Genomic DNA, 23412 nt, shown 5'->3' with positions numbered 1-23412 from the left:
GCACTGCCTTTGCTACGCCTTTGGACTTTTGATGAGCTCAACAGAGGATCTAAGTCCTAAGCTACACGATTTCTTGGTCATTTAAATCAACAAGATTTCTAGTATTGGATGTCCTAATCAAATCTTTATTATACTAACAAGTCTTTCCATTGCTTTTCTTTTTCAATTAATGGTTATAATAAGCTTTTAACTCGAGACTTTATAGTTGTCAAATAATTCTAATATCAATTAAGCAAGATTCAATTAATAAAATAGAAAATTTTCAATATTTAAAGATCGCTGACTATAATAATCAACCGCGGAATCTAAACATGATATCATTGAGGTAACTTGTAAGTATTAAACGCTATTAAGTCTCTTTTTGGATTGTATTGGAAAAAATAACATCTGAATATTTTTTTAATTTTTAAAAATTATTTACGAAAAAACTTAATAAATTGATGTTTTATTCAAAAATAATTTACAAAAGTTTATATAATTAATCTATTAAATTAAAAAATCAGTATCCAACAACAATTTCAAATATGCTCTCAATAAAGAATATAAATTTCTAATTGACCCGTTTTTTAATGTAATTCTAGTTTCTATTAAAATTGTATCTAAAAAGTCATTATTTCTTTCTTTAGAGAATATAGTCAATTTTCCATTCCATGAAGATCGTAGAGATTTTGAATTTAATATTTAATATTAGCAAATTTATTTTCTTTATATCTTATTATGAGAATTGGAAGAGAACATGTCGTCTAACATTGTTACTCCAATATTTTCGCCTACTTTAACAAAAAAAAAAAAAAAAAAGAAGACAGAAATACCACTTGAAAAGCCAAATTGAAAGAGTTAACGGATGAACAACTAAAATGTGTTTGTCTTTATTAACAAATTTTCACTCGAAATGACTTGAAACGAAGATATATATTTTGATTAAAGGAAAAGATACTAATGTTTTTTAAAAATTCACAGGAACTCTAATGAATCACAGACTATAAAATAGAAAATAATAATCCATAAATTATTATAGACTTTCACGCTGTTCTTACTACTAAAATTAGATCTTTAAGATATAGAAAAGTGCTTGTAATAATATATGCATACTATAGTTAAAAGAAAAACTTAAAAGAGAAATTAAAAGTTGAACCTACCCTTTCTACCTTATCTACTTGCTACTGTTACCTATAAGAGGCTCCTGTACCAAAAGCAGTGCTACTCTTCCAAGACAGTATCTTTAAAAAGTTGTGTAAAGTGAGGGGAAAAACACCAAAGAAAAAGGAAAAGCACAGTATCAAATACTGCAACACATCAGCATGATAATCAAGAATTTTTAACTATTGATTTCATTAAAAATAAATCATTCTCTTCCACTAGATACTGCACCATTGAGATAGAAAAGCACTTTAATGACACTTCATATAAATATTAAACAAGCAAAAGAGCACTATCTAATTGGCTAAGGATCCACCGACGGTGCCAAAGAAAGTGTTGGAAGCCATCATGAAAAGAAAAGATTCATAGCAAATTAAGAAGATGAAAAGAAAGTAAAAAAAAAAAAGATAAAAAAAGATTTATTACAAGACATCATCAAGATACAACAATCTCTAGTTTGATGGTTAATTCAAGAATGATTATCATTGCAAACTGTTCCAAATTGTGCAATTTGTAGTCGGTTTAGCACCTAATTAAGAAGAAGTGTTGCTCTCTAATTCTATGTATAGAAACCTCATAATAAATTATGTAGTCATTATGGTGGAGAACTTGCAATGTAACATAGGATTCGAGTATGATATGTAATAATATTTTATGATATGACATAGTCGTATATGATTACTATATGCTAATTATAATTGAAAATTATCTGAAAATAAATACATACATCACATCGTTGAATATACCATATATTTTATTCACATCATTACATTTAATGGAAAAGCCGTTAGTGCAAATATTAAAATAATAATAATAAAGAACACTACTTATAAATTTTACTGAAACTGTGGTGAAATTGTTCTATGCCATGAAATCACTTTGCACATATTATAAGGATCGCTATGACACAGGGATAATACCCCCATAATTCCACTCTACTAGTGCTAGAAAGAGCTATGCATGTGAATTTGTATTATTGTAAGTGCTGTTTTCTACCCAGAACAATAAGCAGATAGATCTATACAAACACCAAGAACCACAACCTAACATTTCAATATATTTCCTCATTCTTAAATACCTAATTAAATCAATCAAATAAACGGTTCAAAAGGGTCCATGCCTTCACATCGTGTGGCCCTAGTCCCCACTGATATATAATCTGAGCAGTCTCCGTCTTTCTGTTACATTCTATGCTGTGCAAGTTATCAGCAAGTCTCTTGACAAAATTGGCATCATCAGGATATCAGGATAACTGTCCAACTACACACACACACATATAGATATATTCTTTTTGTTGATGTGAATTGGCTTGTGAGAAAGCTAGCTAGTACACACACAGCAATATGGTAATTAGTGCTAGAAACTTTTTGAATTTAACTAAGTGGATTTTTGAGGCCCAGCTTGTCAAGTTGAAATTAATGGCCTAGAGAAATCTGCCACCTTCACTATCTAATTATGAGAGCCACATACAGAGAGAGGAAACTGCAGTTCATAATTCTGCATTTTGAACTAACTTTTTATTATGGGTTTTTGGAGAGGATTTAGTAGCCACAATTGTGGCCTAATATCTACTCTCTCGTACAACATGGAAAAGAGGTCATCTCTTTTTATTGGTTCAGTACACTCATATAATGTATAGACTTTTTTAAGTGTATTAATTATCAAATCAGACGCAATTTTTCCATTTTTCTTAATAATGGGAATTTGGACTAATTTTGTCGTAGGTTTCAGGAGAGGTTATTAAGCACTATTGTGACCTATTTTCTTTTGTCTCAAAATTTAAAAGTATTTTTTTTATTTAATTTATTAAATGCACTCATCTGTATATATGAATAAATATATTAATAAATAGATATAAATTTAATATATTAATTATAATCTAAATTTTTTTATTCACATACGCGTCCAAAATTATCTTATTATAGAGTATTTAGAATTATTTATAGATTCCTTTTAAGACTAACAACTAATATATACTCATTATAATTTTTTCTTTTCTATAACTGTTGCTAAATTATCACTTGAAGATCATAGAGTATTGAAAACAATATTGAAACAGTGATGGGCATTAATGCTCTTAAAGTCTTGTATTATGTTCCTTGAGTATGGGGAAAAGGAAAATATAATTATATAAAATAGCAGAATGTTCGGTGAGCAAGAACAAACTATAATCAAGAAAAATATTATCACTCCGATGAAAAACAAAAGATTCTTAAAGGTCAAGTTGTTGGCTCTAAGTATCAATGTCGAAGGGTCAACTCGACTTAAAGGAGAAGAAAGATGGCCATAAATTGAGTGTGCAATGGCTTTAAAGTTTAAACTTCAGGGCAAAAGACCGTGAAAACTCTTAGTAGCTTAATAAGCTTTTATTTTCTTTTCAAGAAAAGAAAAAGAACAGTAGAAATGAGTTTATGTAGTCAAGTCGAAATGGCCTTTGAATATATATGTACCTCTATGAGTGTGGGTTGGAGGGCCATACATGCAGAGAAACCTGCAGCTTATCAAATGGCTTGTCCACTGTAGTGTGTTTTGAATTGACTACATAATGTACACATCAACTCAGATTTCCCATACACCATTATTATTCTTAAAAAGCCTATCTAGCTACTCCTTTCATTCATCAACATATATAAATTTTTCCCATTGGCTTTCTTTCTTTTCTTTTCTTTTTTTCGTTTTTTCTTTTTGTTTGTGTAGGTCATCCAGGGCTCTTTTAATTCTACATGCTTGAAGTAATTCAATGTAATAACAGATTGGTTTATGGTGTTGTAACTTTTAATTTGCGTAGCTGGTTCAGATTATAAAAATGGTAAGCTTTTGCAGCTTGCTAGAATATTATTAGATGAGTGCTTGATTAAATCATATACTAGTGGAATAATTTAACAAACTGAGTATCTATCTATCTGTATCTCGCAGTATGTGCACGCACATAGAGAAAGAAAATCTATGTTCTGCACCTCAGCCCTGGGCCATAGATATTACAAAGTTGGCAATGCCAATAGGAATAAACAATAGATTTTCTCATTCATAGGCCACTTGCCGTGGCTTCAGTGTACACTGCTAGCTAGTGTGAGGTTGGAGGGTCCATAATATTGCTGAGAAATATGGCTGATGAACAAGTGACATGTCTCCCAATATTGTATTTTGAGCCGACTTCACTTGGGAAAATTGATCTGGAGGCTTCACCTGCACTACTATAATGAATCGCAACCAACAATGAAAGATCCCTTTTTTCTTCCTTTTCTTTTTATACAAGTTTCAAAAATCACTCTCAAGTTTGTAGCCTATATGCATTAGGCACCATATGAAAAGGATGTCGGCCTGCGACTTAGGTTTACAATTGCGTGCATAGGGTAGCTTGCTAGAATGGTGGGATTCACCCCAAAAACACGAATTATTACTTGAGATTAATGAGTGGCCCTTTCACAAGGTATGTAAGTGGGTAATGCTCACGATCCATCATTAAGTAATCTTGTAATAATTTCTTCTAGTAAAAGTTTTAGGGAAAGTGCCTAAATCCCCCAAGCTCCTTTGGGTTCTAACCAATATGGAAATTAAAAAAATAAATGAGAACACTATATGTTGACGAATAAGTCTCTAGAAAAGGGGCAACATCAAGCAATGGATTCCTTGTCATCCGAAAAATCTGATCTAGGCATTAATTCTATGGTAGATATGCTTGGGGGTTTGTACTTTTGAGTGAGATGGTTTTGAGTATGTGAAGTAATATATAGGCGAGCAGAGGTCCACATGCTGAGAATTCTGTAGCTCATCAGGTGTTTTGTCTCCCAATAATGTGTTTTGAACTGACTGCACTGAGAGGGAATTGATCTGGAGACTCTAAAAGAGATTTCACCATTCACTATAATGAAATAATGCACCCAAATCTAGAAGACTCTGTGTCCATGTATATCAGTGCACTTCGCTGGTTGCAATAGAATTAAACAAGTTGGTCCTTCTTCAAACATGTGCAGCAGCACTGCAGGCCATGCCTAACTAATTTTTTCAAGGATGATACAGCGGACAGTGCCCATCAACAACATAAATTAAGGTTTTATTTATTTATTTTTATTTTGTTGGGTCTCATGATAACCTGATTATGGTAATAATAGTCTCCATATCCTAGTCAACCACAACTACCGTTGACATTGCCATCGCTAATTTTATATCCAACATTTTTAAGATATGATGTCAGTATTTAATTTCTAGAGTGGTTTGCATTCTAAAGCAGACATATCATAGTTGAGTTACCAGCCATATGGTGTCTGGAGGGCAAAAGTTGATTTAGTTACTACACAGCTCATGCATATACATTTGAAACCAAAAAGATGCCATCATGCCAATCTGATCAATACAGGTTTTCTTTTCTTTTCTTTTTTCTTTTTTTCAAAATTGTTAACTAATTACTCTTACAAGAAAAAAAATTTTATTTTTAATTTATTATAAGTCTAATATATAAAATTGATAAATGATCGACAGTAAAATTCAAATTTAAGAATTTTTTAAATTTATGCAGGTAAAATTATTAAGCAAACTATTTTTTTGATATATATATGTATAGAATGGAGAGAAAACCCGTTAAATACGCATAGTGATTACCAAGAGGATCTGCTGCAAAAGCGATGGAGAGGCTGGTGGGTTCAAGACATGGCAGCCATAGCTCGCTCTGGTGCAACATTCGCCAACCGCACAAATGAGCTTGACGGTAAACATGGACAATATTAAGAGTCCAATCCGAGCAAGGAGCTCACTACATTTGGACGACAAATTGGCAGTTCTTGTTTGCACTTGTCTCTTTGCATAGCAACATATCTTTGACCACCTGAGAATCCACCTCTAAAAGCACTTGACAACAGCCTCTCCTCCACTCCTTAATTACACTATGCATGGCAATGAGGAACGGAGGAAGGGAAAATATTTTAAAAGGAGGAAAGAGAATTGGAAAATAAATTTATTATTGGTTATATAATAAATAATCATTTAGAGGAATAAAATGTTAAATTCAATTAAGTGAGCAGAAATTTTATTAAATTTATGGTCGTTTTAAATATTATTATAAAAGTTTCTTTTATGATCGATAGTAGAGATAATGAAACTTCAATAGAAGAAACATTCTTGGAAATAATAATATTAATTATAATGATTTAATATAATTAGCACCCGAAATTGGCATATTCCAACATGTAAAATAGATAGTGCTCTTATTAGAGAGATTACCAAACACGTTTTAAAGAAATAAAGACATTTTGATTTTATATATTTCAAGATGGAATTATAGTAAATTCTTTTTTTTTAATTATTTAAAAAAATAGTCCAATTTGAAAAGTATTCCTAAAGAACATAATAAGGCTGTTTACCAACGATTTTATAAGAAATACACTATAATTAAATTTTAATTTTATCAATAAATTAAAATATATAAATTTATTACGCAGACACTCGTAAAATAGTTTTTAAATTTTAGTCATTCGTCTTTTTATAATAATAAAAAAAATTATCTCAAAATTATATATATAATGAATTTCACATTTTATGAGAACAGAGGAATATTATTTCTCTCTTTTTTTTTTGTTTAAATTTTTTTAAAAATCAGTTATAATTAAATTAACTTGGTTATTTTTTCACTTTCTTTTTAGATTATTCTAATGGGTTCAACTCTTTCTTCTTTCAAAGAGGCCCATAAAATCTCAAAATCAATTGCATAGGGTTTTTCTTGACATAGAAATGCTAGATTGAGGCTGCACTGTTCTTGCCAATAAATTAGGCCCAGACAACTTTATACTTTTTTTTTTCTTTATTAAGTGACTTATATTAGTTTAGACATTAAAATTTTATACCGTTAACTTATAAAAATATTAGAATTTTTATTAATAAAATATCTAAAATAAGTTGTAATTATTATATAATATCTAAATTTATTATTATTCAAAACTTATGATATGTATGTATATATATGCTTCGGGAATTATATAATCTCGGTTATTTGAATTAAATTGTGAGAAAATATTTTAATTAGTTCCGAACCGGGCTAACCATAGTTCACACTGACCGAAAAGTTAAGAGATTGTAGCCATGGTTAAGTCTCAGTGTGGACACCTGGCTAAGACCATTTCCTTTCAGACTCTGGGTCTCCTCATAACTTTTGCACTCTATTTGAGAAAACACAGTCACCCGACCAAAATGACCAAAACCCCAATTTTTCACCACTAAACAGCAGAGCTTTCCATCCTATAATCACCGACCAACTGAGGCTAATCAAGTCATTTCGTATCCAACTAACCCAAAATACCAAAACACAATAACCTGAACAGTCCAACAAAATAAAAACCCAAAATAAAAAAGTCAATTTTTTTGTTAAAATTAAAAAAGAAAAAAAGAAAAATTGTTTCTCTGCATGCAAATTGCAAAGTCTCTGCCTTTCAACAGGCCTAAGTGACACACAAACACACTCTCTTGTTTAGAACGGAACAAAATTGGTGTGTACGTTCAATATTCCCTCTTTAAAAATTTGATTCTTTTTTCTTTTAGCTCTAGAATACCCATTTTCTTATTTGCATTTCGGAGTCTTAATTTTAGGGTTTTTGTTTTGTTTTTTTTTTATTTGGCTTCTTGGGTTAGAACTGCCTGAGAATCATCGGGTCAATGCACTGAGAAATTCCGGAAAGTTTTTCAGGTGGGCTTGGTTTTGTTTTCTTAGCTCGCATTTGTGGGTTTTAATGTCTGGTAGCTGAGAAAGTAAGAAAGTAGAGAGAAATGTAACATTAGATTCTGGGTTTTGGTTTTGTTTTGTTCTCTTATTTGCATTTCTTTAAAAGTTCGAGAAAGTTGGGGAAATGTAAATGGAGAGAACAAAAATGTAACTTTTGAGCTAAGTGAATTTTAAAAAAGAAGGGTGTCATTATTTTCTCATAAGCCAAATTGAATAAAATAGCATTAGACGTTTCCCCTGTTTTTATCTTTTGGTAATCTGGTTTATATACTGTTAATTGTTGTTTGTTTGTATATCTGCATGTTTGTTTTATTCCAACGAGTTGAAACCTTGATCAAAGTTGTGATTTTGAGTATCTGCTATCTCTTAGTTTGTATTTTCTTTTGGTTCAAACTCTCGGGTGCTTAATAAAAGTTTGTTATTGATCTATTCATATTCTGTTTTATACTGTGTGTCATTTCTAGTACTATTTTGTTATGTTTTTGTGAAATCTTTAATCCTTTATGGTTAGCACAACTGTCAGTTGCTAGAAGAGAAATGGAGGACAAGGAAAATACTCAATCGAGTTTTTTAGAGGGGGAGGTAGTTGGAATCAAATTTGGTTTGGCAACTTATAAAGAAATTGTAAGTAGAATTTTGCGTTCTGCATATTGTTCTTTCATTGTTTCTTTTAACTCGAGTAATTTGCTGGCTATAGAAATTTTCCTAAAGTATTGACTGCATGAAATTGATAAACAAAGCTTAACCATATGAAATATACCTACATGTAGTTATATATGCAGTCTATTTGAGCATTGTTTGCATCATTCCGCAACAACTGATTTTCTTTTTGCTGGGGAGGTGGGGCTGTCTTTTCAATGGGAAAGGGGAGAATTTGGGACTTTATCTGAAAATTTTTTCAAAGAAAAGTGTTAATTCTTGATGCAATGCTAAGAAACATAAGATCAGCTAATGGATGGAGTGCTGCTTGTATGCTTGTCATAGTCTGCTATGTCTATCCATAGAAATTGATTACAGTTGCCCTTTGTTTCAATGTAGTAACATATAATTTTCCTTGTTCATTGTTGTTCAACAGTCTGCAGCATCTGTTAGTGACTGCCCTATAAGCCATTCCAGTCAGCTTACAAATCCTTTTCTTGGTTTGCCTCTTGAATTTGGCAAATGCGAGTCTTGTGGCACTTCTGAACCTGGAAAGTGTGAAGGTAAGTTATGCACTCCTACCATGTGGTATGGACAATTATGCTATATTTTATATTCGAAATAAAATTTAGTGTTTGGTTCCCTTTGCCACTTTCAGGTCATTTTGGATATATAGAACTGCCAATACCGATCTATCATCCGAGCCATGTCAGCGAATTGAAGCGTATGTTAAGCTTGTTATGTTTAAAGTGCTTGAAACTGAAAACCAACAAGGTACATTTTGATTTATCATTTCTTCCATCTTTATTTTATTTATCTTAAGTTTGCAAAATATTTGAATATATTAGCAGAATTTGTATTTGATTCATGAATTTCACTTTTCTTGAGATGTTTCCTTCATGCTGATTGAGTTTAATAGGTGGAGACATAATATAAGACAAATACCTATTATTAGTTAAGGATAATTAGAGTTAAGTATAGGGGTATAAACTTGCAAATAGCATACCACAGTATATGTTTCCATGCTTGGTACTCAAAAGAGCAATTGTATTTAAAGCTGCAATTACTTAATATGTAGTTATTAAGCACCTCCTGTATATATGACCGTGTAAGCTTGACTTACAAGTTTATGACATTCAGTTTCAGATCAAGAGCAGTGGTGTGGCGGAACGATTGTTTTCTTGTTGTGAGGTGAGCAGGAAAGCATCCATTTGTTTTACTTTATTGCTTGGGATATCTGCACAGTAGTGTATGCTTGCATAGTTCTTCATAGATTTTTTTCCTGCAATTATATTTCAATATGTGAGTTTGTTCCTTACTTCTTTCTCTCTCATATGGTGAAAATTTTGTTGATACTTTGACCGAGTTCTTTAATCTATTGGTGGATGGCTTATCTTTTGGAATTTAAATTTTGTTTCTTTTTGTTTCTTCTTCTGTCGATTTCCCCATTCTTTTCCTGTGTATATAACTGCTGCATATTTTTTTTACTTATAACAAACTGAGATTACTTTTCAATTCCTATTTCTTTATTCTGCTAGTTTCCCTGTGTTTATTTCTAGAGTTCCTTAGAATCTTTCCCTTTCCTTTTCTGTAGGAGGCTGCACAAATTTCTATCAAGGAGGTTAAAACAACAGATGGTGCCTATATCTTGCAATTAAAGTTACCATCCAGAATGAGACTAAGAGATGGCTTTTGGAATTTTTTAGAAAGATATGGTTTTCGCTATGGTGATGACATAACTCGGACGTTACTTCCATGTGAGGTTTGTTTCTATTACTCTTATGCTGCTATTCTGATTCAGTTCATCTTATTTGTCCTTTGCTTTTTTGTCTTTGCATTCATGTGTTTGTTGGGCTGGTGTGGGGTTGGTTTTGCACTATATTGCAGGTACTGGAAATGCTAAGGAGAATCCCACAGGACACCAGAAAAAAGCTTGCAAAAAAAGGGTATTTTCCCCAAGATGGTTATATTATGCGATATGTACCGGTTCCCCCAAACTGTTTGTCAGTGCCGGACATTTCAGATGGTGTCAGTGTCATGTCCTCGGTAAGCCAATTCTAAGCTTATGCTTAATATGCTTCTTAATATATATATTCTTGATTGTTTTCTAACTTACTGATTCAATGGTGATATTGCATTTCAGGATTTATCTATATCTATGCTTAAGAAAGTTCTTAAGCAAGTCGAGATAATTAAGAGCTCACGCTCAGGTGAACCAAATTTTGAGTCTCATGAAGTTGAAGCCGTTGATTTGCAGTCAGCAGTGGATCAATACCTTCAAGTTAGGGGCACTGCAAAATCTGCTCGTGATGTAGGAGAACGATTTGGAGTTCACAAGGAGTCTAATGATTCGTCAACTAAAGCATGGCTTGAGAAGATGAGAACCTTGTTCATAAGAAAGGGCTCTGGATTCTCTTCGCGGAGTGTGATTACAGGTGATGCATACAAGTGTGTGAACGAAATTGGTATTCCGAGTGAGATTGCTCAACGAATCACATTTGAAGAGAGGGTCAATGCACACAATATGCAATATCTACAAGAGCTTGTGGACAACAAGTTATGCTTGACATATAGGGATGGGTCTTCCACTTATTCACTAAGGGAAGGTTCTAAGGGACACACTTTTCTTCGGCTTGGTCAAATTGTCCACCGGAGGATAATGGATGGAGATATGGTCTTCATTAATAGACCACCAACAACACATAAGCATTCTCTGCAAGCACTTTCAGTCTATGTGCATGATGGTCATACAGTGAAAATCAATCCTCTAATATGTGGGCCCTTGAGTGCTGATTTTGATGGTGATTGCATTCATCTATTCTATCCCCAATCTCTTGCTGCAAAAGCAGAAGTCTTGGAGCTGTTTTCAGTTGAGAAACAGTTGCTTAGCTCTCACAGTGGAAATTTGAATTTGCAGCTGACTTCTGATTCTCTTTTGTCATTAAAGACCATGTTCAATACATACTTCTTGGACAGAGCAGCTGCTCAGCAATTAGCTATGTTTGTATCTTCTTCTTCTTTGCCGCAGCCTGCTTTATGGAAAGCTCACTGTTCAGTGCCGATTTGGACTGCTCTTCAGATATTGCAGACTGCTTTACCTTCTCAGTTTGACTGCTCAGGAGAAAGATACTTGATCAGTAATACTGATATAGTAAAGGTGGATTTCAGTAGGGACGTAGTGCAGGCTGTTATCAATGACATTGTGATCTCTATGTTTTTTGAGAAAGGTCCTGATGCAGTTTTCAAGTTCTTCAATTCATTGCAGCCTTTGTTGATGGAAAGTCTGTTTTCTGAAGGTTTTAGTGTGGGTTTGGAGGACTTCTACATATCTAGGGCTGCCATAGGGGGTACTCGGAGAGATTTCAAGGTCATTTCTTCTTTGCTAAGTCAGTTAAGATCAACTTACAATGAACTGATGGCATTGCAATTAGAAAACCACATCCGTCGTGCTAAACTACCTGTTGCAGATTTTATTGTGAGGTTATCTTCAATAGGTGATTTAATTGACTACAAGAGTGATTCAGCCATGACTAAGGTGGTTCAACAAATTGGCTTCTTGGGCCTTCAAATATCAGATAGAGGAAAGTTCTACACTAAGACTCTGGTCGAAGACATGGCTTTGCATTTTGAGAGCAAATATCCTTCTGATATAGATTATCCATCTGCAAAACATGGATTAATTCAGAGTTGTTTTTTTCATGGGTTAGATCCATATGAAGAAATGGTTCATTCAATATCTGCGAGAGAGGTTATGGTTCGGTCTACTAGAGGATTATCTGAACCTGGGACCTTATTCAAGAACTTAATGGCCATCCTTCGAGATGTGGTTATTTGTTACGATGGGACTGTGAGAAATGTATGCAGCAATTCAATCATCCAATTTGAGTATGGAATGAAGGCAGGAATTAAGGCACAGAGTTTATTCCCTGCGGGTGAACCTGTTGGCGTGTTAGCTGCAACTGCCATGTCCAATCCTGCATATAAGGCAGTTCTTGATTCCACTCCAAGTAGCAATTCCTCATGGGAGCTGATGAAGGTAATCAGTGTTTTAGTGTTAACAAATTTCTTCCATTTTCTGTAGGTTTCACCATTTGAAAAAGCATAGGCGATTCATCTTTCTTGTTATTTCTTGTACTTCTTTTCAGGAAATACTTCAGTGCAGAGTTAACTTTAAGAATGATATTACTGATCGTTGTGTCATTTTGTACTTCAACTACTGTGGTTGTGGGAAATTTTACTGCCAGGAACGATTAGCCTATTCAGTGAAGAATCATTTGGAGAAAGTTATTCTTAAAGACATTGCGTTGTGTTTTATGTGCGAGTAAGTTGTCTTTACAACTATTCTTTTGGCGCTTCTGTTCTTTTACATGCTTTAGAAAGAGCTTCTGCCCCAGTTGTTAGGCAAGTAATCCGTATGTGGTGGGCTGATGACATTAACCCCATGATATCCTTAACACCAGAACTCTGTATTTCCTTGTCAATGGAACTGCTCTTTTTATTCTTCTAATGGACTTAATGGTAGTTGCATAGGAATCAACATCCTGTTTCTGTTGTGTGCATAAAGAAGTCATATGAAACTACTATTCCTCCTTTTATTTGTATTTAGCTACCATATTTTGCTCTTTTTCATGAAGCAATAAGATATATTTATTGGCTAGCCTTTCATGTGCAGCCTAGAATATTTATGCATGATAATGCAGCACATGCAGATCCTTTTGATTTGTCTCAGCTGACTGCATATTTGATGGTTCATTTATGTCCTTGTTTGAACATGATTTGCAAACAGAAGCTTAAGTAGTTGATTTATACGAATCATATGATATACCATCATTTTCCAATTATTATATGAATACATCATATATGTGGCTAGTGTTACTGTTGTTTCTTGGTTCTTATTTGTCATTTAATCTCTTTTTAATATTATAGTATCATTAAGTTTTGTGGCTTCTGACAAGCAGATACAAGAGTCAGCCAACAATAGCAGACGCCGGCCTTGTTGGTCATGTTCATCTTAAAAAGGTTATTTACATCAATTATTAGGAGTGGCACGTTTTATTTTGAAGTCTTTGGTTGCTCGTTGGAAATTAATTTCTTTTTGCTAGTGACTGGAACTTCTCTGAACAGACGAAGTTGCAGGAGTTGAATGTTAGTATGGAGGTTATTCATCGTAAGTGCAGTGAGACTATCAGTTCATTTGGAAAGAAGAAAAAAATGGGAAATCTTTTCAAAAAGATAGAGGTATCTTTCAGGTTAGTCTTGTTGGCTACATTCATGCTTCTAGTTTTATGTATGCATGTGGTATTGATCCTGAAACTACACATTGCTGCAGTAAACATTTAAGATGAGATGATATGTCAGATTCAAAAAGTGATGCCTCAAAGTTTGTTCAATCTGAACTATCTTCATTTTCTGTATGCAAAAAAAGTTCGGCATGGCAAGCAACACATTTGAATGATACTTAATCACATGATAAAAGTAGTGAGATGATGATAGTATGAAATTTTTTAATAGTTTAAATTTTGTTACTTATTATATGATTTAAAAGAAAAAAATAGACTAGAATGACCTGTCATGTGATCTGTGGCACCATAATCAATGACCCATTTGGAAGATGAGAGAACAAGGCATGTGCTCATTTTACCTGAATCAGCGATAACAGTAATAGAAGTAGATGAAGACTTTAGAGATTTCTGGTATTGTGAAAACTTGGCATACTCATCTGCAGATACTAGAATAGACTCAGGAGCATCATTAGTAGATGCAACATGTGCTGACTGGTTTGACTGATTCTTGCGCTGCAAGCTTTTACAATCCTTCTTCACATGTCTTGGCTTATGACAATAGTAACGCACGACATTTCTTGAATTCTGTCATTACTAGAGTCTCCCCCTTTCTTATATGGTTCTCCCAGATTTCAAGGTGCGGCCGATAAGAGCACTGTTAGATTGAACATGTGCTAAATTTTATGCGCGAAGCACCCTACTGAAAGCTTCTTCCAACGAAGATATCTCAAGGCTAGACAAGATTTGAGATTTGACACCTTTAAACTCGGAAAGAAGACCAACCAAGAACCTAATAATTGCCATCTTTTCTCTCTGAGCTTGCTGAACTCTGACATCACTACTAAATGGAAGTAATATATTAAGTTCCCCCCGAGTCTTCTTAAAATCCATAGAGTAGTTAGTGGGAGTTCTATCACCTTTTTCTGTACGATAAAAGGCTTCACATATCTCATATGTATGTTTGATATTTCCCTTGCCAGAACACACAAACTCCAAATAATTCATCAATTCTTTCACAAATTCACAATGATTAATTAGCCTAACCACCTCACTATCAATAGAATTATGTATTTGCAAACATAAATGAGCATCATCTTGTAACCATGAGGCTTTTGAATCATCATTAGGTGAGTCATCAATTAAGTGTTCATCCATAGAAATACTCCGCAAATAAAGCCGAATAAATTTATTTCAATCTAAATAATTAGATCTATTAAGTTTATATTCTGTTATTTTAGACATCACATGAACAAAATCAAACACAACAACTAATTTTTTCTTCATATTAGAAAATCAACCTAATAACAGAATGAAAAACCATATCACAGCCGTAATTTGTTTTGAGAATCAAACCTGTCCCAAACTAGATCCCACACCGAATAGATGCTGATCCAAACAGGTAGAGGAATGTGTCATGGAAGTCGAGGCGAGCAAATGGACGCAAAAAGGACCAGATTACAGTAACAGACGTGCCAGGAGAGCAGGTTTCTTCTGGTGGCGCGTGTGGGTCACGCGCTGGGCTTCTGGTGACGAAACTCAGATGAAGGCCGATTGGCGGCTGGCACTTCCCTTGGTCTGGGTGATGAGAGAAACAAATATCCAAAAGAGGGAGACCCGAAAAACCCTAACACCCTACTGTTTGTAATTTGCAGAAATTTCAAAGGTACAGGTCTTGAGGCTCTGATACCATGTGAACTAAACTTATAAATTCAATGTGAGAAATAAGTCTCTGTGTATTCATCAATGATTGTTACATCTATATATACCAGTTATATCTCTAATATAGGAATTCAAATTAAATACTAAATTCCTAAGTAAATCCCTAACTATTCTCTTATTATGTATAGCTGTACACTCCTAATTAATATGAAATAAGTGTAACAGTCTAAAAGAATTATAGTGAGAATGTGAGATGAAGTTAAAACAAAGATTTGTAATTATGAAATATATGGAAGAAGGAAAATCTTAATTATGAAATGCTCTCATGAGTATCAAATAAGTCCTTGAAAGTGCAAAGTACGTTATATAGCAGATCTATACCATTAAAGAAACTTTTAGAATGGTTGCCTTTCTTTTCTGTTACTTCTTCCCTTTCCTCTGGCTTCCTTTGGTCTTTTGGAGTATAAATGGATCCCTAATACTTGATGCTGTTGTTCTGGCTCAAAAATTGCAAATATCTGCTTTTAACTTCATGTTAGTATAAATTCTCTGTGCAACTTTGCCATTGTATTTGTTGTTGAATTTACACTGTTTGCATGATGAAAGAAAAAGTTGCTATATCATATCCTCTTTTCCGGTTTTGATTCTTTGTCAGGCCACTTTTACTTGTGTTCTAATAAACTCCGCATGTCATGTTTACTTTCTTTTTTTTCTTTGGGATGCAGCTTTAGGTTTTACATTTTGATACCTTTCCTCTTGTTATTTATGAGAAACTGGTAGCTTTATTCTTTCATCTGATGATTTATATTTGATTCCTCACTTTTCTCTACAATCAAATTGCTAGTACTCTTGATGGTTATGTTTCTGTAGCTAATTTTTTTTTATCTTTATCACTATATGTACTATAAATTACAAAGCATTCTTTAGATACGAGAGGGCGGTAGCAGGCAAGTAGCCAAGTACTATGTTCAGGGACTACCACCTCTTTCTCCATGGTTGCAGTTTAGTTACTTCTTATATATCCCATTATTTTGTTCCTTTTTACTATTCCTGTGCTTATCATGTAATCCCAATTTTGTACTATTCACTGTACTTATCATGTGCCTCTTGCAAGTCCTCCTGGTATTTGATTACTTCACTTTTGTCAAAATGGTCTTCCTCTTTGTTTCTTTTGGTATCATGACAATAATTACTTCTCTTTTGCTATTTTTAACTAATCATTTTCACCGCTCGATTGTAACAATGGGGATAGACTTTGGAAACAAAGAGGGAAAGAAGATATTGAGCAAGCAACATAGACCCTAAAGCACAGAGTCTGCCATAGCTTTAAGGGCAAACAATTCCATCCTTATTACCCTTGTAGAGACTTGTGTTTTAGCTAAGAAGTCTACCTCTGATTTTGCGGATCAAATAAATCTGATCTCAATGCAACCTTCGCGAGAAGTTACCAAATATCCATTTGCAGATACAATCATTGCACTTGATGTCAGTTTTTGGTTGGCCTATTTGGTGTTTGTATGTCATATTTGTTCAGATTGTTTATAGTTATTTGGTTTCTCTTTTCATACTTGTTTATTGCTATGTACCTAGTGATTCTATTTGCAAGTAATTCTTAATGTGGTTGCAACATCTAAACTTATTCAATCTTTTAAGTTGAGCTTCCTTTTTCCTTTTTGCAGCGAATGTTGTTCCTTCCAGTGTGCTGATGACAGATCTGGCATGCCGTGCTTGATGTTCTTTTGGCAAGATATTACAGATATTCATTTGGAGAGAAGCACACATATCTTTGCTGATGTGATTTGCCCAGTTCTATTGGACACAATCATCAAAGGTTGTCAAATATTACTTTGCATTGCATGATACTTGATTTGTGTTGCTGTGAGTTCTTTCAATTAGAAAGTGATTGTCATCAACTTTAGAGGTATGGAATTATTAATATCTTTACCTCTTGCCTGTTGGAAGTGTATTTTGCATGATACTGTAACTGAAGGGGCAGGCACAGCTTTTAACACATAGCAATACACTGGGTGCTGCTGATTAATGTAAATTATTAGTTTTCATTGTTTATATCATCATTGAGAAAACAAAAGATAATAGAAGAAAAATGGGAAAATGATTGTCGGACAAGAAGTAGCACCTGCAGCTGTCATCAATGAATTTTCAGTTGCATCTTGAGAATTGTTAGTAATACCTGGTAAACAATTGAATCGTCAAATTAAACAAAGTGAATTGCCCTTCCACATTTTCTAACTACTATGAACATCTTCTCAACAAGCTAGAGGTTTAAGGTATAAGCTGTCTCACGACAAAGAAAGAAACTGAAGACCGCATTTCTGAAGCAAATGAACGACACAGCCAGAAAATGATCCCCTCCTTTTTGTCATCTCTTCCTACTCAAGTACTATTTCTCCTGCTTGTTCCTCAGTTGCAGGAATATGTGTTTCGGATTTTCTCCTAAAATGTCATTTAGGAAGTTTAATATTTAGCTATTTAGGAATTGAACTAGGAGAGTTATATTCCTAAACAAATGTATTATTTCTAAATGGACAGGTGACCATCGAGTTTCCTCTGCAAACATTGTTTGGATTAGTCCAGATACAACAACTTGGATAAGAAATCCTTCTAGGACTCAGAAGGGGGAACTAGCTCTAGATGTTGTCATTGGCAAATCGGCTGTGAAACAAAGTGGTGATGCATGGAGAGTTGTCCTAGATTCCTGTATTCCTGTTCTTCATATGATTGATACCACGCGGTCTATACCATATGCGATTAAACAAGTTCAGGAGTTGTTGGGAGTTTCTTGTGCATTTGATCAAGCAGTCCAGGTATCGTCTTCTTTGTCTTACTTTCTAAATTTGATTATGTTGTGCCTGCTAATAGAGCCCCTGTAATGTGCCTTCTCCATAACCTGAAAGGACTGCTATATAAATTGTCGTTAGTTAATGATAGCAGCAGTGTTTCTAGTTCCATCTTGATGATACATTTCAATAGCCAGTCTATTTCAAAATGAGAAAAGTGTTGGACGATTTTGGAGAATTGTGTTTGTTCTTAATTTTTCTGGTGCAGTGATGCTTAAACTAATTGAAAATCATTGGTCAAATTGCTTCCCTTGTTGACTAAGCACTTTTGCCGTTTCTTCTTTCTCTTTTCTTTTCCTTTTGTTTTCATTTTTGAGCTTCTGTATTTTTCTGATTAATGTACCTTGTTTTATTGAATGGATATTCTGTGCAGTTTTTTATTTAGCATGTTGCTCTTGTACTAAAGAACAAGGTTAAATTGACTTGGCATTAACTTATGCATAATGGCTTTTAGTGCATAAGTTCTTTAAGAAAGGATTACCATTGTGGTTCATTTTGCAGCGCCTCTCAAGCTCAGTGACAAAAGTGGCGAAAGGTGTGCTAAAGGAGCATCTCATTCTCCTGGCAAATAGCATGACATGTACTGGAAACTTAGTTGGCTTTACATCTGGTGGTTACAAATCATTAACCCACTCATTGGATGTCCAAGTACCATTTACTGAGGCAACACTATTTGTAAGTACTTGCATATTATTTTGAAATTCCTTGAAAGGTCTGTAAATCAATCTGCTTAATGAACCATCATTGGACATGGCTGACAGACACCAAGGAAATGTTTTGAGAGAGCTGCAGAGAAGTGTCATATCGATACTTTATCTAGTGTAGTTGCGTCTTGTTCTTGGGGAAAACATGTGGCAGTTGGTACGGGATCACACTTTGATGTGCTGTGGGACCAGAAGGAGGTATGGATTTCATATCATACTTTCAAAAAGGTGTTATAGAATTGCTGTTTGCACGTTATTCTTCAAGTAAATTTTCTGAATGTCTTTGCAATGTTACTATTTCTCTTTTCCAGGCCTGTTTAAATCAAGAGGGAACCATAAATGTCTATGAATTTCTTAATATGGTGAGAAGTTCTAAATATGGGGAAGAATCAGCTTCTGCCTGTTTAGGTGCAGAAGTTGATGACCTTATGCTGGATGATGGAGTTGATGACTGGAACCTGTCCCCAGAACAAACTGATAAGCCCGTATTTGAAGATAGAGATGAGTTTAAGAATTTCTTGGACAATGAATCTGCTGAGGTTAATTGGGAAAAGGTTTCACATATTGAGAATGGGGTCAGTGGCAATGGAAATTGGGGCCTTGATAAGGATGTGGGAACTGCAGAAGAAGAATCTTGGTCTAGCTGGGGAAGGAGCACAGCTAAGACACAAAATTCTCTCTCCACAAAAACACAAGAACCTGATAGGTCCGGTGTTTGGGATACTGCTAAAGAACACGTTGAAGTGGCAGGTTCACAAGGTTGGGGGAAACCCAGGATAGCTGAAGTTTCACATGGCTGGGGCTCTTCTGAAGAACACATTGAAGCAGCAAGTTCACACGGTTGGGGGCTGTCAAATGTGGGAGGCCGCGGTGAAACTGAAAAAGAACAGCCGTGGGGTCAACCCAAATCACCACAAGTTTCACATGGCTGGGGCTCTGCCAAAGATTCTGTGAACTGGGGCTCGTCTAAAGAACATGTTGAAGCACCAAGTTCACAAGGTTGGGGCCTGTCAAATGCAGGAGGCAGCAGTGAAAATGAAAAAGAACAGCAGTGGGATAAACCTAAATCACCCCAAGTTTCACATAGCTGGGGCTCCTCCAAAGATTCTGTGAACTGGAGCTCGTGTAAAGAACATATTGAAGCTGCAGGTTCACAAGGTTGGGGGCTGTCAAATGCGGGAGGCAGCAGTGAAAATGAAAAAGAACAGCAACGGGGTAAACCTAAATCACCCCAAGTTTCACAAAGCTGGGGCTCCGTCAAAGATTCTATGAACTGGGGCTCATCCAAAGAATATGTTGTAGCACCCAGTTCACAAGGTTGGGGGTTGTCAAATGCAGAAGGCAGCAGTGAAAATGAAAAAGAACAGCAGTGGGGTAAACCTAAATCACCGCAAGTTTCACACAGCTGGGCTTCTGCCAAAGATTCTGTGAACTGGAGCTCATCTAAAGAACATGTTGAAGCTGCAGGTTCACAAGGTTGGGGGCCGTCAAATGCCGGAGGCAGCAGTGAAAATGAAAACCAACTGCAGTGGGGTAGTGCTAAATCACCCCAAGATTCACATGGCTGGGAATTCGCCAAAGAGTCTGTTAAAGCAGCGAGTTCCAAAGATTGGAGCCTGCCAAATGCAAGAGGCAGCGACGAAAGAGAAACAGAACAGCAGTGGGGTAGACCCAAATCACCTCAAGTTTCACATGGCTGGGGCTCTCCCAAGGAGTCCGTTAAAGCTGCGAGTTCCCAAGGTTGGGGCTTGCCAAATGCAGGAGGCAGTGATGAATGTGAAAGTCAACAGCAGTGGGGCAGACCCAAATCACCCCAAGTATCACATGGCTGGGGCTCTCCCAAAGAGTCTACTGAAGCAGCAAGTTCCCAGGGTTGGGGCCTGCCAAATCCAGGAGGCAGTGATTTAAATGGAAGACAACGGCAATGGGGGAAACCAAGTGGAGAGCTTAAGAAAAGCTCGAGAGGTTGGGGTTCAAATAATGCAGATTGGAAAGGCAAGAGCCGCCCTGCTAAGCTGCAAGGAAATACCCATGATGATTCTAGTGCCAGTCTGATGTATACTGTAACCAGGCAGAGATTAGACATGTTTACTTCTCAAGAGCAGGATATTCTTTCTGACGTTGAGCCATTAATGCGATCCATCAGAAGAATAATGCATCAATCTGGGTATGTTTCTATGCTATTCTCATAACTTCCTGTAAAAGAAAAAAATATAAATCTTGTCTGCCTTGGAAAACCTCTTGTAACTATTTTTTTGGACTCTAAACATTAGACTCACCCATCTCAGTATATTAAAGATAAATCAGTTTGGAAGTACAGTTACCTTTTTGCAGTGCAGCTTTCTAACATTATGGAGAACTTGGTGGCAACCTCTCTTCATTTGTATGCTTTATATCTTGTGTCCTATTTTATATTACTGCATATTTTTGTATTCTGAGTAGGAAATTATTTGTGTAGGTACAATGATGGGGATTCACTGTCTGCTGCTGACCAGTCATATGTGCTTGATAATGTCTTAAACTATCATCCAGATAAAGCAGCAAAGATGGGTGCTGGCATTGATCACGTCATAGTATGTGCATTGTTGATTTCTGCTTTTGCCTTAGATGTTGTGTTACTTATATATATTATAATATTTATGTCCAAATTTTCTCTCATGTTTTAAATAAATCTTGATAAATTAGTTGCACATACCAAAGCTTTTGCCTATATTAAACTTCATGTTGTTTGTTATCTCACAAACTACTACAACTTGTCAAAGCTTTTTGAAGAAAGTTTCTGTTTTCATCCTTCTCTTCCTCTCTTTGTATTTTTTTTTTTTTTCAATTTATGACAAATTTCTATGCTCAATGGACCCTGGTTAATATCAAATTTGCTCTTTTCCCCAGTTATGATTATACTTTCTGAATTCCCAGTGATTGCACCGGCTCAGAGAGGAAATCTAAGCACGAAAGTTGTTTTAATTATTAATTTTTTGGGGGGATTAGCTGTTAGCTGTCCCATGTTGTCTATGCATGAATTCTAACTCTTTTCTCTCTTACCTCTTCATTCTATCATTTGATCTTTGCACTATCACGATACATGGAATAACCCTAGTGTCTCTGGATTTTTCTTATTCTGCTGGGAGGAAATCTTCTACTTGTATGGTATCTCATTCACGGAGCACAAATTAATGTAGAAGGCATGATTATCAAAAACTGCATGCATGTTAATTTATCCTTAAAAATTATTCATTCTAGGATAAGTCGTTAGCCCGTAGTTGTATATACAGCCTGTGTCATGCACATGTTGGCACTCTTTGATATTTGACTCCAAAGTTTAATTTTCCAGTAGTGATGCACTGATCTTTTGGTTTTGATGCAACAGATTAGCAAGCATAGTACTTTCCAGGAAAGCAGGTGCTTCTATGTAGTTTCAACTGACGGTTGCAAACAGGATTTTTCCTACCGGAAATGTTTGGAGAATTTCATAAAAGGGAAGTATCCTGACATGGCGGAGGAATTCATCGGCAAGTATTTCAAACCTCGTCAAAGAGGCAACCAACCGCAAACCCCAGTTGCGACTCCAGTTGCAACCCCAGTTGCAGAGGCAACCGAGGTTGATAGTGAGGCATAAACTTCTTCAAAGAGTTCATTTTTTTTTTCCCCAGATACAAACATTAATGCCATCTGCTTTTTTGATTTGTATATATGAAGCAGATGTTTTTCTGTTCATATCCCAAGCGAGTTACACTTTTGGTTACTGTATATGAACTGCCCCCATTTTTTCCACACAGGCGCAGTTCTTAATGTTCTTGTTAGTTAGCTTAGATAGTGATGTAACAGTAGGCCTGTTCATTGATGTTGCATGTCAATAGCAATATAGTAAATGTTCAGTTCCAAAGCTCTGACATCTAATTTTGAGTCCTATTTTCCATTTCGACATTAAAACTTGCGGTCTCCATCGTTTGCCTGAAAATCAAATTGTCATGTTGGAGAAGCCAATGGCTATCCGCTTTTGATTAAGAGAGAAAAAGCCGTCTGAGAAATTTTCCTTAAAAGGCATGATTAGTTACAGCTGACCTGTATCTGTATGTCCAAGTACCATTAATTGAGAATGGCGTGAAAGAATTCACAGAAGAAATTGGTTTTCTTTATGTTTTCTTTTCCCCCTGGAAATGAAATTACGAAGTTGGACTGGATTTCATGAGGATATATTTATTAGTTAATTGACATTCCGATATTACATAATTTGCTTCAACATTACTGCCCTTCCTTTCAATACATTCTACATTCCTCCAGGTATCCAATAAACCATATTTTTCTGGTTCAAAACCCAATTAATAATCATAACTCTTAAAAGAGCATTAATAAAGCAAGCTATATTAAAGAAATTTATCTCAGAACGAATTGAGTATATTATTATTCGAATTCTTCACATG

The 23412-nt window shown here is 35.1% G+C and overlaps 1 protein-coding gene across 2 annotated transcripts; it reads left to right on the top strand.

Moving 5' to 3' along the window:
• Positions 1–7286: 7286 nt before the first annotated feature.
• LOC8270883 (DNA-directed RNA polymerase V subunit 1) lies at positions 7287–22874 on the top strand. Of its 2 annotated transcripts, none has more exons than XM_048377752.1 (17): positions 7287–8473; positions 8925–9051; positions 9147–9262; positions 9635–9679; positions 10083–10250; positions 10376–10534; positions 10632–12524; positions 12634–12809; positions 13447–13507; positions 13613–13737; positions 17109–17260; positions 17980–18254; positions 18789–18962; positions 19049–19189; positions 19303–21158; positions 21450–21564; positions 22359–22874. In XM_048377752.1, the coding sequence occupies exons 1-17, from the start codon at positions 8387–8389 to the stop codon at positions 22605–22607; spliced, it is 5919 nt and encodes a 1972-aa protein (XP_048233709.1). In that variant the 5' UTR covers positions 7287–8386; the 3' UTR covers positions 22608–22874. The 2 variants fall into 2 exon arrangements, with proteins under 2 accessions (XP_048233709.1, XP_048233708.1); XM_048377751.1 differs by having other exon boundaries at positions 7288–8473; positions 9629–9679.
• The last annotated feature ends 538 nt before the right edge of the window (positions 22875–23412 follow it).

The sequence above is a fragment of the Ricinus communis genome, chromosome 8 (genome assembly GCF_019578655.1).
Source record: "Ricinus communis isolate WT05 ecotype wild-type chromosome 8, ASM1957865v1, whole genome shotgun sequence".
In the NCBI taxonomy this organism is placed as follows: domain Eukaryota; kingdom Viridiplantae; phylum Streptophyta; class Magnoliopsida; order Malpighiales; family Euphorbiaceae; genus Ricinus; species Ricinus communis.
The sequence above is the reverse complement of the archived record's forward strand: the minus strand, read 5'-3'. Positions and strand labels throughout refer to the sequence as shown.